The sequence below is a fragment of the Danio aesculapii genome, chromosome 8 (genome assembly GCF_903798145.1).
Source record: "Danio aesculapii chromosome 8, fDanAes4.1, whole genome shotgun sequence".
NCBI classification, from domain to species: domain Eukaryota; kingdom Metazoa; phylum Chordata; class Actinopteri; order Cypriniformes; family Danionidae; genus Danio; species Danio aesculapii.
Genome location: NC_079442.1, coordinates 30,447,596 through 30,468,179, shown reverse-complemented (window position 1 = coordinate 30,468,179; position 20,584 = coordinate 30,447,596). Strand labels below are relative to the sequence as shown.

Sequence of the window (20,584 nt, the reverse complement as noted above, 5' to 3'; positions counted from 1 at the left end):
GAGGATCGACCGAGGATGAACCGCACAGAAACGCTCATGTCCACCACCAGCTCCACTGCAACACAGAAGAAGAGGAGTCAGCATGTGAAGAAGCAGGTTCAGGGGTCCAACCAGGTCCAGCGCGCACCAAGAGCTCTTTACTGCCTTAAACTGAACAACCCCATCCGCAGGGCCGCCCTCCACCTGGTGGAATGGAAGTATCCATTTACAACTCTGTCAGTGCGCAAAAACAAAGCTTAAACTACTACTAATAGAGTGGTGCAGGAATGATAAACAGAACCAGGAAGATAAATTCACTCTGGGCTCCTTTGATATTTTGTTATTGGGTTTTGTAACAGATTCTATTGAAGGGATAACTCATGCAAAAATAGAAATTTCCTCATCATTTACTCACACTCAAGTGGTTCTAAACATCTTCTTTTGAACACAAAGAAGGCATTCTGAAGAATGTTGGAAAAATGCAGCCATTGAAAATCAGTGGTTGTTATTTAAATATATCTTTTTTGTGTGTTCAACAGAAAAAGAAAAGGCAAAGAAACTCAAACATGTTTGGAACAAATGAAGGACGAGTAAATGATGCCAGAAGTTTCATTTTGGGTTGAACTTTGCCTTTAATAAGAAAAATAAATCCTGTGCTAAACCAACACAACCTCACGGCAATTCGTAACTTTTTGATTTAGTGGCTAATTCTTACGAATTCGTACGATCTAATTTGTACAATTTAGTACAATTTGCTCACCCCCCAATGACGGTTGGGTTTAGGGGTGGGGTTAGGTGCCACGCCTCTTTTTTAAAATCGTACAATTTCGTACGACTGAACTCGTACAAATTCGTACGAATTAGCCACTAAACTGACAAAATGTAAAAAACTTATGTTTTCTCGTGAGATCAGGCTGGCTAAACACACCTTGAAAAGGATTTCACGACAACCACTCACACCCAAACATTCTTATCTAGTCATTTAATAGACATTTAGGTTTCATTTATGTTGCTGAGCAAAATGTTAAAGTACTGTCAAGTATCATCTTTTTCTCTTAGCAGCAAATAATGACAATTGGAAACTTGGATTTAAACAACTAACTGTTTACTGAAGTTGTTTGTTGTACACTGAAAACAGAAGCGAACTCTGATCACACACTTATTTAGTTACCATAGTTACACATACTGCTCTCAGTAGTGCTAAGCATCATAGGAATTTTGTTCTTAAAGCTGAACAGTATATTTAAATGTCAACCTAATTATTTTACATTGACTTTAAAAGCAAAAATGAAACATGAACTAATGATTCTTATTGTCATACATCAACTTTAAGGGGTGGTCCAGAGTGTATATTTAAGGCTTGGTTGTGTTTATAAGATATAATAATGCTTATAAGCAATGTGTGCTTATACTTCACTTGTAGAAAATCACGTTATTTTTTCAAATACCTTACTTTGATTATATACAGCTACTCAGCTAGCATGAAAACTTGACTTGACCAGTGTTGCCAACTATTTCCAATGAAAAGTTGCTAAAGCCTGCCCGAAAAGTAGCTAAATGTTGCCAGATGACATCATGCACTAATTTTGTAATATCTAACAAGCGTAAGCCCGTCATGTCTTTATTCTCTGAGGCGCCGTGTATTATATTATATTAAAACATTACATCCAGATGCACAATAAATAGGTTCTTATTAACATATTACTTTGGGTGATGACGTCAGCTCAAAACTACATCTTTATGTAGTATACAAAATAATACATGTTTTCTCAAAATGACTGGCCATCTCAGCAACAACATTATTTGAAATATGTCTATTTAGATTTGTATGATAAATATAGTTGACTATTTGTAAAATACAAACACTTTTTGATAAGAATGTTTAATTTTTATGTATATATAACACTGATAAAGAACAGTTACATTCTTTTAAACAATCACAGCTTGTGTGCTTACTCTTTTTAACTTGTGAAATTAACACATTTGTGAAAGTTACAACAATTATAGCACTATTGGAATTTATTGCTACCTAAATTACCAACAATTATACATGTTAACAAATATCAGTAAATTAACAGTAAAGAAAAACAATCTGAGCTTGCAATTTAACTTGAATGTGATTTGTTCTTTTGAGTCACTTTTGAAAATTGCTTAAAGTTGCCAAATTAATGTTAAAAATGGCTAAATTTGTTGCTAGGTGCTTTTTAGAAAAAAAAGGTTGCTAGGGTAGTATAAGAAGTTGCTATATCTAGCAACAAAATTGCTAAGTTGGCAACACTGGACTTGACTGTCCTATTTATTAGTTCCTCCAAAAGGACTGCCCTTAAGAGGCTCTGATTGGTCAGCTGACATAATGTGCTGTATTTTGTGGATCAGCTCCACATCACCATGTCACTCCCCTACAAGCAAGCACTTTTGCACTGTGTAGACAGAGAAGCTGTTAGCAGTGTTAGCTGCCCGAATCAGACAGAAAATTAAAAAGCACACAGCTGAACGTCACACCTGCTAAAATAATATCTGACAAGTGTCTTTCACATATATTTAGGTTATAAGCATGTGTAAGTAATATGAAACGTTCACATATCTTTTGTGAGTTTGTTATTTGAGATGTAAAATGCAGGGAAAGCGGCTGCATAGAGAGACACTGCACGCGCTGCTGAAGATTGTGGCTGTTTACAGCAGTTTGACTGATAAATATGAATGTGTAGCTAAATTGTTAGCAGTGCCAAACAGCATTTCTTACTGTTTACGTCCTCGCTACAACATATCGTTAATGCTATAAACTGTGCTTGTAGTGGATCAATTTTAACAAATAAAAATACTTACAGGTTGTGGCTCACAATCCACAGCTTTGTTGGTTGGAGGAGTATTAGCCGAATCCAGCGCCGGACTAAGAGAGATTCTAAAAGCTGTCCTTTGTCAAATGCTAGCTATATATTTTTTATAATTCTCTGGAACATAATTAAAATTAAACTGTAAGCACTTCTCTCTTTGTGCCGTGTATTTTGGAAGCCCAAATACAGAAACAGAAGAGGCTCTGTGGAAATAGCAGCGTTTGGACGGCATTTTAGCTTTCTCTGCTATAACAACCTCTGGCCACGCCCCTTCACTGCGCGGGGTGTGTAAGTGTGGTGAATGTGCTTAACCTAAAGTGTTTCTGATCTCACTTGCCCGGATGTATTTTTATGTAGTCCCCAAACTTTGTATGCTGTAGCTAACTTGCTAAGCTAACTCTGTTAATGCCAAGGTCTTCGTTTGCGTTGATCTTTGAGCGTAATACATTCAGAGATGTTGTTTAGGTTCACACAGCTACATTACACATCAACTAAAGTTTAAAATATGATATCATGGTGGACCACCCCTTTAAGTCACAAAAAGTGTTGTTTAGAGCAAATGTTACTTTTTCTAACATTAGAAAATCTCAAGGGAGCCCACAGAAATTTATTCTTACAAGTTCCGACGTTATTCCTGAACCACTATATTATGTAAATTGTAAAGCCTTTTAATTTGCCATTTTTTATTTTAAACTCAGTAAATGATGCCTGTTGAATGTAGTGCACACTAATAAGATCATGCTTCCCTTAACATGTGACCCCAGACCATTTGATATCTTTATTCTCCTGGCCATCTTCGCTAACTGTGTAGCTTTGGGTGTCTCCAAGCCTTTTCCAGAAGATGACTCCAATGCCACCAACCATGACCTCGTAAGTACTGAAAGAGAGAGTGGAATTGAATAGAATGCTTTGGTCGCAAACATTAATGGTCAGTTCCTGTAGGATGTCGGATGTCTTAAAGTTGTTCTTGTACATTGATTTAAAGTGGCTGTATTTGTGTATTTTCCAGTCTGATTCTTTTTTGTAAACAAGTTATTTTGGATAGTTTGTGTCATTGAAATGATTCAGTAGTTTATTCAGGTAATGCACATTAATAAGTTTATTGACAGAAAAGAGAAGTATTAATGTTTTTTAGATGCATTTGAAAAATACATATAGTACTGTATATAGGGCATATAGATATGGTATATAGGGTGTATTTTTATTTTTGTGTTGCTCAAGTAATAAAATGTTGCATCTTATTTTTACTCAACTGCTGCTAAATGATTGATTTTGACTGATGTTGATCTTCTGCAGTGTTGGTTTTTTTGTCACGCTGTGATGTCATATTTAAAACAAATGTGAAACAAGCTATTTTGGCATTGTGGTTTCAACAAAAGCTGATTTGGCAATACCAAGCTCTGAAAGTTGAATGTTTTTATAGTACATAGGCCTCTACAGTATTACCTGAAGACTGCACTACCTGATAAAAAAGCCTTGTCGTCGTTCCCAGTTGTAAGAGCAACAAATAATAACTTGACTTCTAGTTGATCATTTAGAAAAGTGACAGAAGGTAGATTTTTCTGATGAATCATCTGTTGAACTGCCTCCCAATCATCACAAATACTGCAGAAGACCCATTGGAACCCACATGGACCCAAGATTCTCACATAAATCAGTCAAGATTGGTAAAGGAAAAATCATGGTTTGGGGTTACATTCAGCATGGGGGCATGTGAGAGATCTGCAGAGTGGATGGCAACATCAACAGCCTGAGGTATCAAGACATTTGTGCCACAGAAGAAAATTCTTTAGCAGGATAGCGCTCCTTTTCATACTTCAGCTTCCACATCAAAGTTCCTGTAAGCAAAGAAGGTCAAGGTGCTGCAGGATTGGCCAGCCCAGTCTTCAGATATGAACATTATTGAGCATGTCTGGGGTAAGATGAAAATGGCAATGAATCCAAAGAATCTTGATGAATTCTGGGAGTCCTGCAAGAACACCTTCTTTTTCATTCCAGATGACTTTATTAATAAGTTATTTGAGTCATTGCAGAGATGAATGGATGACCCAAGCTCATGGGAGTCAGACCCAATGTTAATTCTTTTTCCACTGCAACATGACTTTATATTCTATACTGTACATTATTTCTGTTAAGTAACAAGACTTTTGTCTAAGCAAAGACAGACCTTACTGTCCTAATTACATAATTAAAAATCAAGGCATGATCATATTTTATTTTGGTAAAATAAGTATAATCTAGAGTTCTTTGGCTTTCATATAAGCCACTTCTGAGACCAAATAATCAACTAGAGGTCAAGATATTATTTGTTGCTCCTAAATAGGCGACAAGACTTTTGTCAGATAGTGTAAACAGTATCCCAAAAGATCAAGAGAAATTTGCTAAAACAATAACTATGAGAAACATTCTATTTCACCCTCTTATTCAAGTCAGCTGCTGGGTTAATGCATGCAATGTACAGTCGCCACCAGAGAGATCCAGAAGGTGTTTCCCTTCCCAGGTGTTGTTTCATAATCAGATGTATTGGGATGGTGCCCAGAACAGAGTGTTGACCGAATTCCTGCTGACCCATTTGGGTGGTTTGTTATGGATGGCAGGTGCAGTCAGTATGCACACCAAGCTAAAGTTAGTGGAATTCACCTGTCACCTTTGTTTGCATCTTTATGGTGTTTTTTTCTCAGCTTTGATTCATGATTTCTCAGCATTTCTTATTTTAGCTCTCGGTTTTGCTCTTTCAATCACATACCTTTTATATCTCAGTCTCAATCTATTTATAAAGCACAATTAAAAACAATTTACAGTTAAAAACGTTAAAAAAAAAAAATTAGACCATGCAAACAACACACAACAAATGACATACTTGTTTTTAACTGTGCATGTCTACATTCTTTCGCTGTTGTCACAAAATATGTTAATTTATTTTATAATAATCTCACTGACCCCCAACTTTTCAATGGTACAGTAGGATACAAAACGTCACCTCTCTGAATATACACAGAAATGCTCATTGGCGACATTGGCCTGAAGCAAGAGTATTATCATGTGACTCACTTCAGCGACACTATTTTGAATCCTACTTTTGTCCTGATGTCAGATATTCTGGAAGCTTTGTACTTTGAATATTACAATTTGTAAAATCAGGTGCCATTTTGAGGTGAAAATCCTTTTTGATGTTTGATAATGCGGTTTTACTCTGTAATCCCCCTCATCTCCTACAACCCTTCATGTTAGTAACCCATCAGAGAGCGTCACATCTGATCCACTCAACAGTCATTCTTAAAGGCAAAGTTCACCCAGAATGAATATTCGGACATTATTTCATGTCATTAGTATGTAAATTACTATAGTAATTTTTTAATGTAGGTAGCTTTACCGCTTCAACGGCAGGCAGATTTTTAAGTTCAGTAAAAAAACCACTCTTTTTCATAATATTGTATATGGATCATGTCCAACATATGTGGTTATTTTCTATTTTGCATCTCCTTTGATATATGATATAAATCGCAAAAATACAGACAATTCTCCTGGTTTTCCATTCAGTATTTTACTTCCTGCCTATAGACCTATTGAATCTATAGAAATCTTATAAATATATATATATATATATATATATATATATATATATATATATATATATATATATATATATATATATATATATATATATATATATATATGCAAGTTCATATTTGGATTGTCATATATGCAACAACATATATTTACGTATTTTTTTTCAACCATTGATATTACTAATTTACACACGTTACACATTTACAATATTGCACACACACACACACACACACACAGACACACACACACACACACACACACACACACACACACACACACACACACACACACACACACACACACACACTTAGGGAGAGGGGGGGGGGTGATGTGTGTTGCAGAAACTGAAGAATGGGGGGAGTGGTGTTGCGGCCAAAAATGAGGAGCGAGTGGGTGGTTTGGAGGATATGTTGGGGGTAATGGAAGTAAGAGCGTGGTGAGGGGGGGGTTGGGGGGTGAATTGTAGGCAAAAATGTAGTTGTTTAGATTGCAACTATGCAGTTTATTTATAGGGGTGGTGCTTATTTTCAGTATTTATAATTCCGGATATTGGTGACCATCAGCCTGTCATACTAAGCAGAGCAAAGACTGTTGAGCCACAAGATGGCGATAGAGACTGTATAATAATCCCTTAGAGGAGAAAAACTCAGCGTTTTTTGTATTTCAAGCTACAGCTGAACAATTCATTATAAACAAGTAAGTGGCAAGGGGCAAGTCGATCTCTCTATTTTGGATGTTGTAGTGCTGTATTTATACCATATAATCTGTTAGTGTTTAGTTTTTCAGGATTAATTGTTGTGATCTCTGAGTTTCAACAGAAAAATAATGGGAAATCTTAATAGACTGATAGTGTTTCATGCCGTTCAGCTTTATAACCTTAAAATGTGAGCAAAATCCCCCGTTTTGTCATCACTTTAGACAGTACGCTAGAGAATCATTGAAATACTAGCTCTAAAATGATGTGTTTTTATGCAACTGTTTCTGCTGTTTTGACCGTCAACAGAAGAAAGTAGTTCCTCGTACAAAAGAATTTTTGACACTCTCCGTGTTAGATCTTTTTTAATATATACAAGACTATGCAGTCGAACTGTCGAAATCGAAGCAGTGCGATATAGCTGACACACATGCCTCCCACCAGTGCCAATATACATACAGCCATATCACACTGCTACGAGTGAGATAGTGCTCATATATATATAATGTACATATATGTCATTCCAATGGTTGTAAAAAAATATACAGGTACAGTTGAAGTCAGAATTATTAGCCCCCCTCTGAATTTTTTTTTCTTTTTTAAATATTTCCCAAATGATGTTTAACAGAGCAGGGACATTTTCACAGTATGTTTGATAATATTTTTTCTTCTGGAAAAAGTCTTATTTGTTTTATTTCGGCTAGAATAAAAGCAGTTTTTAATTTTTTAAACACCATTTTTCAGTCAAAATTATTAGCCCCTTTAAACTATATATATATTTTTTGATAGTCTCCAGAACAAACCATCGTTATACAATAACTTGCCTAATTACCCTCTTCTGTCTATTTAACCTAATTAACCTAGTTAAGCCTTTAAATGTCAATTTAAGCTGTATAGAAGTGTCTTGGAAAAAATATCTAGTAAAATATTATTTACTGTCATCATGGCAAAGATAAAATAAATCAGTTATTAGAAATGAATTATTAAAACTATTATGTTTAGAAATGTCTTGAAATAAAAATCTTCTCTCCGTTAAGCAGAAATTGGGGAAAAAATAAGCAGGGGTGCTAAAAATTTTGCGGGGCTAATAATTCTGACTTTAACTGTATGTATGTAATCGTACGTAAAAATATACATAATGCAAAAATACATAAAAAATGTTAAATATTTTGACATTCATATTGCATATACAATCTGACATAAATTTTATATATGTAAAATCCAAACATAAACTTAAAATTTATTACAGAATATTGCCATATATCAAATTTCTATATGGGACAGGCAAAAAGTTTCTGTAAAATGCTGACATAATTACAAATTTTGAACCCTTACAATTTTTGAACCCTTATACTTTAAGCATTTCTTCTTATCACCTGTGTCTGAGACTACAGGGCTTTAATTTGCTTGCACATTAGTGACATTGAGGAAACAAACTGCCGTTTTTCTCCACTGCTGCAGTGAGGCATGCAGCAATGCGAGGTTTGCATGAGCTTGTGCGCACCACAGCTTCACCTCCGCATGCAAAGGTCACTCAGACGAGAGAGAAATTGTAAGCGAAAGACAAATGCCCCGAGCTATTGTTTCTCAGTAGGGGTCGGACCAAATGAAACACCTTTCGCTTAAGTCCAGAAATCCTTTAACTACACTAGCACTTTCACCGAATCATCCATGTGAGCCTCAGAGTTTGTCCCGCTGTCATCTCGAGTGTACAGGCGCGTGTGACTGCGCCCCATTCGTACTGAAATGCTTGACGTTTTGTGAAGTTCTGTGGTGGAGGGGATCTCCCCTAAGGCTTGTGTGAGAGGAACGGGAAGAGAAAGAGTGGAAATGAGGGAGAGGAGACGATCGCATCGAGTTGTACGCGATCAGGACCCTGGACATGACCCCCCTCAGGCATTGCCTCATGCCTGTCCCATCAGAGCATCATTTACTTCCCTTTAATAGGAGAGGAATATGCATTCACATGTAAGAGAAACGACACTGCAGAATGTGCAACCCAGAGATCACTGTAGCATGGGCTAATGAACAAATGACTACTGATTTTCTACTAGAGTCAGCTTATTTGTTGTTGTTGTTGTTGTTGTTATATTCGCTTGCTGAATTGCAGACTGAGATTTGCATTTACAGGGAAAACTATGCTTTTTAGGCAGCGAAATAAGTGTTGATGTTTAGTGTAAGCTTGTACTTTGTCATGACACTGAATTTGAGGCTCTCTTTGAAAGTTAAGCTACAAAAATTATCCTCAAAAACAAAACCTTAAATGTAGTCAAATAGCTTTAGGGATCTTTGAAGTTTACTCAGTTGTCAGGGCAAATTACTTAAAATAAATGTTGGCATGTGCTTTCAAGGGAAATTATATAATAATGTAAAAGGTATGTTTTTAAAGTTGTTTTTTATGCTTGCAAACCTTTTCTTTAGATCATTGGTTACTAAAATTGTTCCTTCCTGCAGATTTCAGTTGCAACGCTGACCAAACACACCTGTCTGTAATTATCAAGTGCTGTTTCAGGTTCTAATTAATTGGTTCAGTTGTGTTTGATCAGGGTTGGAGCTGAAGGAAGAGGGTTGGTGACCCCTGCTTTAGACTTTCTGGAAGTTTCTTTTAGTTTAAAAACAAGATATTAAGAAGTAAAAGTAACATTTTATCAAATGATATAGCGCTGGTCACCATAATGATGACTTATTGTTACAAAACATCATAAAAATGACAAAGAGAGCTAAAATTATTTTATTCTGAAGAGCCTGTCTTCATTAGTTCCCAAGCTTTAACCAAACAAACATAATGAAATTATTCAAGTGCAATGCCTTATGGGTATTCTGCCAGAGCAGTGTTTTTCATTGGGCACGATCAGTAGCAGTTCTTGTCATTGCATGCATATTTGTAGTTCCATTGTTGGAAATAATGACTTAAAAGGAAAGGGATTGGCCCCCACCTCTTTTTGCTTTGTAATGCACAACAGAAAACAAAATATTTTGAAGAATGTGTCCTAAGAAACTGTAGAGCCCACTGATTTCTACTGTACATACTAAAAACACATCTCTCAAAATATCTGTGTGCACAACTTGTAATCAAAAAAAAAAGTCTAATAGCTTGTTGACTGATGTGTATGTGAATGACAATGAAGAATAAAACAGACGCATTTTTAGAACCTTTCTTCCATTGTGCAATGAATGCTTATAATGTTCAGGATAATACCTATAAAGCTATTCTTCAATGTCTCATGCAAAAAAAAGTTAAATCAAAACTATATTCTCACACATAAGCAGATCTATATAGCCTGTAATTTTTATAGTTTATAATGTATAATGATAAAATTATCATAAGAGTTATGTCTGTCGACATAATGCCAGAGAAATGCAGAGCTGGTGCAAACATATCCTCATCTCTAATCAGATGCTTTCTTTACTGCCATTTTCTCACTTCTGGCATTTTCCTTCTGTTTTGTATTGCCTTGAGATAAAAGCTGGCCCTCAACTTACATATTTATTTCAGTGTGAACAGCAGCAGGATGATTGTTATCAATATATCCTCGGGCGTAGCGGACATTTTAAAATTGGTGGTGGGGGGGGGGGGGGGGGGTGGGCAGCTGTATGAGATCATACGTTCATATAATTATTAATCACCTGTTTCTAAATGATCTGTCTCTAAAAGTGAGGGGGACGTATCACCCCCCCAACATATACATATATATATCCAAACCTAGGTATTTTCATTTCTTTTAATTAAAAAAAAAAAAATTTATGTCAGATTATTATTTATTTTTATTATTTATTTTTTATTTTTATTATTTATTTAAGTTGGAGAAAGAGAAGGGATGGGATTGGCAAGAGTCTGCAAACCAGGACTTGAACTCGAGATACCCAATGAACAACCGCCCATAAGGGTATTGTTGCTCACAACTTATTTTTTAACTCTAATAAAGGACAAATAGAACTTAGCTGTGAGTATATTGAGTCACTGAATCATGTTCAGTCACGTGTGCTTGAGTGAAGCACATGCAATCAGTTTTAGTCTGCAATTCACTTAATGGCTAGCGCTATTGCTAATAGGTTGTTTTCAAGGGACGTTATTGATAACCCGCGAAATTCAGATGGAGGGCAGCAAGTGGTTCTTCTATCGAACTACTTGAATTGCTATCCAAACATCAAAATATTTCTGTTTTATGTTGTTTAGAATTGTTTAAATCAGCCAAAATATGAAATGCCGAACCGATTTTATAGAACTCCAAAAGTTTTTGCGTATAAAGGGAAGAAAGTTCAAGAAACTGACAGAAAAACAGAGGAAAAGGCGGCATGTAAGAAACATTTTTTTAATACATCCATGTGTACAAACTTTATAAAACGCAATAATTCGTTTGACAGCACCAATAAAGATTATATACAGGCCTAGCTATGTGTATAAATATGTTAATGTCTTAAATAAAAATCAGATACAAACACCACCACACTTATACAAAATACAGGAGAAAATAAATAACGTACCGTGCCATGAAATCACTGCAATGATCCATCCTGTTTTGCAATAATACAATTATATAGTAAATATACAGTACATACCACATCAATGGCAGGCAAATATATCAACCCTCTTCATGACATAAGGATCATGCCCAACATATGTGCTTATTTTTTTATTTATATCTCTTTTGAAATATGGTATAAATCGCAAAAATATGGACTTTCCTCTGTGTCTCCTGTTAAGTTTTTTACTTCCTGCCCTCCATCTGAATTTCGCGCATCACCAGAACCATGTGATCGAAAACAACCTATAACAAGGGTTTCAGAATGGACCTTTTTCAGATTTTCGGGCTTCTCAGTGGAAGTTGTCATAGTTGGGTAAACTTATAGAACAGTGAATGGTTTGAGTGCCACAAATACATTTTGTGCATTTCTATTTGCTCAAATAATAAATGAAAAATGATTTTTTACAACTTTCAAAAAAACTATTAAAAATAGTGAGACTGATAACGGCAGTTAGAAGAGAGAACATTGTCAAATTTACTGTCCTGTCTCTAGATGCTGTATTAGAAACAACTCGCATAAGCAATAAATGTGTTTTTTTGTTTTGTTTTTTTTGTAATTTGATGCAAAGATGCTATAGTATATAAAGTATAGCTTTATAAATTTACATTTTATAAATTTACATTTGCTTAAAAAAATCTAGGGCGTCACGGTGGCGTAGTGGGTAGCACGATGGCCTCACAGCAAGAAGGTCGCTGGTTCGAGCCCCAGCTGGGTCAGTTGGCATTTCTGAGTGGAGTTTGCATGTTCTCCCTGTGTTCTCCTCCAGGTGCTCCGGTTTCCCCCAAAAGTCCAAAGACATGCGGTATAAGTGAATTCAATGAGCTAAATTGACCATAGTCTGTGAATGTGAGACTGTATGGGTGTTTCCCAGTGATGGGTTACAGCTGAAAGGGCATTCGCTGCATAAAACATATGCTGGATAAGTTGGCAGTTTATTCCATTGTAGTGACCCCTGATTAATAAAGGGACTAAAAATAATAAAGGGAATAAAGCCGAAAAGAAAATCAATTGAATGAATAAAAAAAAAAATCTAGTCAGCGCCAGTGGTAGTAGTGGTTAGTGCATTGACACATGCACTCTGGTGCTCAGGGTGACTTAAAGTTAACTTACATTATCTAATCATTAAAACTTTAAAGGATTTAAGATACTGATTACTAGGGGTGTGACTAGATATTGCAGCATGAGATCTCATGAGATCTGACTGGACTTGTCAGATTTGACTGGCCTTGTGAGAATGTCATGATCAACACCAAGGCTGATTCAGAGCCAAAACCTAGTTACAAATCAGTTCTTGTGTTTTCAACACCCAAGTGAAGTAATAACTAAAAAGTAAAAAGTGAATCTGTGGATATTTTTACCATTTTTACCTTTACCATTCAAACCTTAATATATGAAATAAAAAATAATACCTTTTATTTAATGTTTACAATGCAAATTCAATTAGATCCACTTTATATGGTAAACAAAGCAAATCTCTAATATAATTTATCTACTAAAATATAGAAAATATTACTTTACAAACTGTATTGTAAATAAATCATATGAATATTTTCATATTAGTCAATAATATTATTGTAATTAATTAAAAAACTAAATAAATATAAATTTACACACATTTACACAAGTAAATAAACAGAATCGACGATGGGCTAAAAATCTGTGGAAATCTGCAGAAAAGATATGCGCCTTGCCACACCACTACTGATGATGCTCGATAAATGTGTCATCATCCTCTTGTGAAAAGGGTCTATTCTACATGTAGAGCTTGTAAAGAATGTTCACAGCAGCAAAAGGGCCTACTGAAAACAAACATACTTTGTGAGCTTTATAAAGAAATAATGTCAAGTTAAAAAATAAGCCAAACATGTTACATTTGTGCTCACAATGCAATTTCATTTAAGTCCACCTGCATTCAAGATTTTGGAGAATAGCAAGAGCGATGTGAAATAGAAAGCGAGTGTGAGAGTTCTGAAGTCAGCGAGAGTAGAGACAGTGGTGGTCAGGGGAGAGATTGTCGCTGCCTGTTCGTTTTACTGCTCTAAATGCTCTTGGTCCTGATAAGCAGCTTTACTCTTCCTCCCCTGTCTCTCATCACCCTTCCCCCATCATCCCATCCCATCCCTCTCTCTCTCTCTCTCTCTCTCTCTCTCTCTCTGGCTCACTCACTCTCTTTCTCTTTCTCTCTCTATCTTTGTTCTGATGCTTAAAACCACATCCTGGATTCCAGGTGCAAAGGATGGGGCATATATTTAATGAGTGTGTGTGTGTTTGCTGTCAGTCTGTCTTTTCTTTCCCTCTGCCATATTGTTTGTTTTATTTTACTGTCCATGATCTTGGTTTCAGTTGTCTTCAGTTCGTTCCTCAAAGGGACTGAAGGTCTAATTAGTCGGGCTGTCAATTGATTGCGATTTGTAATTGAAATAATTGCCTGAGTTGTAATTAATTAATTGATTTAACTGCACGCAATGTAAGCTGAGAAAAGCCCCCAAATGAGGATAATTTAAAGATGTACACTATTGTGGCAGATAAGGATGAAAGTATGAATCAATGGAAAGTGACTTTAAGAGTCAAAATATGTTTTGTTTCCATAACATTGACCTAAATCCATTTACTGGCCTACAGGCAACAATCCAAAAACAAAAAACATTATTATTATTATTATTATTATTATTATTATTATTATTATTATTATTATTATTATTATTATTATTATTATTATTATTATTATTATTATTATTATTATTGAGTTTATGTTATATATATATATAATGAAAATATATAACTATGTTATTTTATAGAATTAAAAAATTATTATTATTATTATTATTATTTATTATTATTATTATTATTATTATTATTATTATTATTATTATTATTATTATTATTATTATTATTATTATTATTATTATTATTGAGTTTATGTTCACTGACCCACAGCAATCCAAACATACACATAAACACATGTGTCTATATATAATTTATGTAAACATATGTATTTTTTATTTATAGAATTAAATATTATCAGTATTATTATTATTATTATTATTATTATTATTATTATTATTATTCATTTTCTTTTCAGCTTAGTCCCTTTATTAACATCCATACACACTCACTCACACTCATATACTATGGACAATTTAGCCTTCCCAATTCACCTGTACAGCATGTTTTTGGACAGTGGGGGAAACCAAGGCTCGAACCAGCGACCTTCTTGCTGTGAGGCGATAGCACTACTTACTGCGCCACTGCGTTGCCATTATTATTATTATTATTATTATTATTATTATTATTATTATTATTATTATTATTATTATTATTATTATTATTATTATTACCCTATAACAATCAAAAAGTATTTTGTACTCCATTCATTTTCTAAATTTCATATTTATTTAGCTAATAACCTTCCCAGCCCTACTAATTTAATTTTTGTAAAAATTTATAATTAAAGTTCAATGAATAATGTTTTTTTTTGCCATCATCTCTCTGCTTGTTCAAACAAGGGAATATTCAGCTGGAGAGCTTTAGATATAGTTCATGATGAACATTCTGTTCCTGTCAGTGTGTAAAAGCCTCCTGCACACTTCAGACAGAGACATACGGTCCCGCAAATGAAAGTTTATGCTGAATGCCACTTTGCATCAAATCAAGTACAGCAGTGTGTGCGAGTGCGTTTGCTATTGTCCATATGGTATTGTCCTTCTACCTCAGTCACGGTCTTACGCAGATGGTGTGTAGATGTTTTGTGGATAGTTGGCTGTTTCTCTCTGGTATGTTTGTTTATATGGAGGCTGTATGTGTGTGCACTGGCTGTTGTCATACGCCAGCAGCGGTTAAACAGCGGGAGGAGGGACCAAAAAAAGAGGACGACAGATTAGTAATCCTTTGAAATGCTTACAGATTCCCCATTTTGAAGTCCAGTTCCAGCTCAAGACTGACCTTCTTTGTTGTGAACGGGTCATGGGGTCATTCCAGTTCACACCCTTACATATGTACAACCAAATATAGAGCCTTAGTTGTTTTTTGCAAACAAATCATTTGCAGTTATATTGCGTCTGCTGTAGAATATGAATTTTATATGATTTTTTATTGTTAATGTTTCTTGGTTTGTGACTGTATTACTACAGTTCAGACTTTAGATTATTATTTAGTTCATTTAACATATTTGCAGATATTTAGGTTTGTTTATGATTTTGGCTTTGTTAATCTAAACAGCATAACATTTGCCAAAAAAGTTCTGTAAAACAAACCTGTTTCACGCTTGTAAAATAGTACAAATTTTGCTTGAACTCAGGACCTTTAGGACAATCAAATTCCCAAACTGAAACCTATTAAAATGGCAAAATTTAATCACAGATTAATTTAAAGGTGGCATGTTCTGCATTGGTTCAATAGGTCAAATTGTTTTTTGATATTTGCAAAGTAGGTATATGCTTAGGTAAGTTAAAAAACCCTCAGAATCGGTTTTATATGCTAATTTATTACTCCATGAAATACCCCTACAATCAGAAGTTCCATTTGTGAATATTGTTCCATAAATGAAGTGAATATTAATGAGCTCTGCTCTGATGTGCAGTTCTGACAGACACACACACACACACACACACACACACACATTTATAATTTGTAAATACTGCATTTTGTGTCCTGACGAGTTTGAATATGTCTTGTGCAATCTTGTTGCTCAGTGATGTATAGTAAACAGTCTGCGGCTCCCATTTTAAAATTAAAAGTCTCACTTTGTCTGACTAGGAAACGTTGTGGCTTATCAAATACAGCCTGAGGTGTGCATTTAATGATCCTAGAGCAACATTTCAGTCTGTGTTCTCCTGATGACGTTGCTGCTCGTCAGGTCCGGATGAATGACCTAAAGTACATGCAAATGATGAGGGCGTGTCATGTGAGTCACGCAACAGTCTGCTTTGTGTTCTGATTGGCCTTTTGTCTGAGTTTTACACTGATTGGATTTATATGTAAATGAGGAAACAACGATGTCTGGTGTCTAAGGCTGGCAGGTCAAATACTGCTGCTTTCCAGCTTTCTTCAAAATAAGGAAGCTGGTGATTAAACGATGACAGAATATTCTTTATAGTTTTGGGTGAACAATCCCTTTATCTTTTCATGTTTTTGACCATTTCTCGTTTTTGTTTATCTTTTCAGGAACAAGTTGAATATGTTTTCTTGATTATCTTCACTATTGAGACATTTCTGAAGATCTTGGCATACGGCCTCGTCATGCATCCCAGCTCATACATCCGCAACGGCTGGAATTTACTGGACTTCGTCATCGTCATTGTGGGGTAAGACACCATCATCATCATCCATCCCATGTTATTTGTCTACCATCATTTTAAACTGACTCATAATAACCCAAAATGACATCACAGTCTCATCACCTATGATTCACTTGCATTTAAATGTCCATAGTTCATTTTTATTCAGGTTGTTTAATAGCCAACATCATTGCTCTAGTCACAATTCTGCTGCTGTCCTGCTGTTCTCTATACCCGGTTCATTTTCCCCATTTCGCTCGTGGATTATCTGGTCAGATCTGGCTGTCAATCCTCTCTCCAGCTCGATCGCTTGCTCTGCGTGCCTTAATCTGACCTACAGAGACTAGCTGCTATCCTTAATTTCACACACCAGAATGTGTGCGTATGTGAGAAGTGTAAATACGTGTTTCATCCACTAAAAATGAGTCAATCTTTCATCAGTGTTGTGCCACGGTTTTAAACTCATTTTTTTCCACCAATGAGTGTATTTAAAGAGTGAATGTCCCCAGAGCTCTGTCTGTCCTGTTGAAATGGGACTAAACAGCTGTTCTGAGGTCACTAATGGCCAGTTGGTCAAAGTGATGGTTAATTATCTGAAGGAAGATGGCTGTTCTTGGCATTTAGCATCTTTTTTGAGTATTTTGAGAGCTATTTGAAGTATTGATTAGAGATTTCGTGAAGCTCACACACAGACATGCTGGATATGTTCCCAACAGACAGCATTACGCATCTTATTCCTGATGCTTCTAATACAGAGTCCATCCTATGAGTATTCGTGAGTGCATGTGTGTGCATGAAATCACAAATGATAACTGGGATGAGTGCCATTAATATTAGGGACTGTCAGTTTCCAAAACACTTCATGCTATTTGTTTGCCAATTGAAATATGCTAGTCACACTGGATAATTTGGAATCACTGTAAAGAACTGGTTTGTTAGAGTCATTTTGGATGGGAATCAGATCAATTAAGCCTCACAATAGAACATGCTCATAAATTATTTTTTCGAATCCCTAAAAAGAATCGGCTCATAAAAGTTATTTGCTTGCGAATTGGACTACACTTGTCTTAATCTATTTATTTGATTCACTAAAAAGAACCAGCTCATGAGAGGCAGTCATTCAAGAATCAAACTATATGTTTTAGCAAAGATTCAGCTCATAAATGTCATTTGCACAACACTACTACAGTACTGTTTTTTTTGTTGTTTTTTGTTTTGCTTTGCTTTGCTTTGCTTTGCTTTGTTTCATTTTATAATGAAATGGCTAAAAAGAGTCATTCCTTTGCGAATCAAACGTCATTGACCATGCTATAAGTTTTTGAGTCAAATTGGACTATGATCCATGCTGTGTTTATTGATTTGCACAAAGGTCCTGCTTGATTCATTTGGGAATCATCCAGCTGTCTGTTTTTGATTCACTTAAAAGAACAGGCTCACACGAGTAATTCCCTGAAGAATGATGAATGCTTTTGATTATCTTACAAGAACCAATTACTTGAGTGTCAATTATTCAGGAATCAAACTACTATGCAGTCGCTGTTTGCACATTGACAGATTCAGCACTAAAATAGACACAAAACAATTACAATATCAGCATCCCGTCAGCTTATGTGCATTTACAGACATGTAATTTGTGTTGAAAAAGATGGATGAAAATCCACATGTGATAGCTGACATTTTCTGCTCAAAAAATACTGTTAATTACTGTTTTTTTTGCCTTAGTGTAATAAATACGGTAAAATAATGTTAAATTTTATCTGCATCATTTCATCAACTGTAAAAAAAAAACAGCAACATACTGCTTTTGAATATAACAGAATTATACAGTAAAAAATTTGGTTGTAAATTGACAGCAATTTTTAAGTGTACGCTGCTAACGCTTGATGTTTTCGACTCCCTAAAAATAACAGGCTCCATAGAGTAATTTGTTCAGACTGCACAAGCCATGCTGATTGTATTTGAAAAACTACTTGTAAGATTAATTTGTTCATGAATCTGACTTCAGTCTTTTTGCTATTTGTGTTTGATTCACAAATAAAACTTGATTCTGACTTCATATGCTCCACTAAAGTGCAACTGTTAAAGAGTTATTTGTTCAGGAGTCAGACTACTACATCGGCTATGCTGTTTGTGTATGATTTCCCACAAAAAGTCAACTTGTAATAGTCCTTTGATCATGAATCTGACTTCACAGGTTATGCTTTTGTGGTTGATTCACTAAAAAATCTTCTAATAGTCATTTATTCATTCATCGAACTTCACCTGTTACGTTTATTGTGTTTGATTCACACCAAAATGAATCAGAATCATTAACCTAGACCAGACTGGTTATGGCAACTCTATATTATTCACAAAAAACTGGTAAGAGTCATTTGTTCATGAATCTGACTTCACAAGTTATGGTTTTTGGGTTTGAGTAACTAAAAATAAAAGTCAGCAGTCAGACTATACTAATTTGTTTGTGTTTTGCAGGTTGTTCAGTGTGGTATTAGAGACTGTTACTCACAAATCTGGTGAAACAACTTCCCACACACCAGGAAAACCTGGAGGTCTGGATGTCAAAGCCCTTCGAGCCTTCAGAGTTTTACGACCCCTCCGACTGGTTTCAGGAGTGCCCAGTAAGTTTGTGTTTCTAATTGAAAGAAAAGCAAACTAATTCAGAAATATGTCTGGTTTAATCTGGTTAAGACTGCAATTCAGCAATGCTGTTTCATCTTGTGAATATGTGATGAGAGAGAGAAAACAATAATGGGAATTTTGTATAAAATAATGAGATTGTGTGTAAACAGTGTTGAAATATAATGATATTTCAGAAGAGGTGGTATATTCTTAACGTCATTGAGCATCTATGGACACATTAGCAGTAGTTTTACATTGTTTTTTACATTAGAGTAACATGCCTTTGAATCACTGACTGGTTAACTAGATGGCATTGATTGCTTGTGGCTTTACAATAGTACTATGTTTCTAACTTCACATGGTGCTGTCCATGGTGCTGAACACACAATTCCATTAACTACTGTACAACAGAGCTCAGTACAAAAAACTGGGAAAAGCTGGTAAAGGTGTTGTGTATCTTGTAAATGATGTGTGTCTTGTAAAATAAGGTAACCATTGACTTTATCGCAGTACTTTTTGAAGCTTTGGCGAGGCTCTTTTCTGCCCGTCAGCTTGTATGATGGTATCTCACCCTCATGTGCTTGCCTGGACGTTAATCCTGCCTGTTTTCCCAGTGAGACGAGATGACATTGAACGAGGACACGTTACATTTACTGGAAAACACACACCAAAATTCCTCACTCTTTGCCAATGCTCTGTTCAGTCTGTTCAAATGATGTTGTATTTATTACAGTAAATAGATAATAGTGTTAGTTAAGCAATTAGTCAGTGTGTTACAGTATGTGAATGGGTACGCTGACAACAGAAGTGCGGATCTAAACGCAGGCTTATTAAACAGAGATGATCAGTCAAGCAACGGTCAACACAGGAGCAAACTGATGTATACAAGCAATCCAAAGTCGTGGTCAGTATACTGGCAGATGGTCAAAGGCAGGTTGCAGGCAACATAAACAAACAAACAAGGCGAGGGTCAAAAACACTGCAAAGCAAGGCAAGGACAATGTGTCGTAATGTTCACAAAACTGTTTAACAAGACTCAGCACTGATGTGTGTGTGTGTGCTGTGTAAATAGGGTTCTGGGATCA

The 20,584-nt window shown here is 35.5% G+C and overlaps 1 protein-coding gene across 1 annotated transcript in view; it reads left to right on the top strand.

Moving 5' to 3' along the window:
* The window catches only part of cacna1fb (calcium channel, voltage-dependent, L type, alpha 1F subunit), a 62,681-nt gene continuing 42,097 nt past the window's right edge, over positions 1–20,584 (top strand). The window contains 4 exon segments of the mRNA XM_056463689.1: positions 1–197; positions 3,578–3,683; positions 16,768–16,907; positions 19,353–19,498. Coding sequence (XP_056319664.1) covers positions 16–197; positions 3,578–3,683; positions 16,768–16,907; positions 19,353–19,498 — 574 coding nt within the window. The 5' untranslated portion in view covers positions 1–15.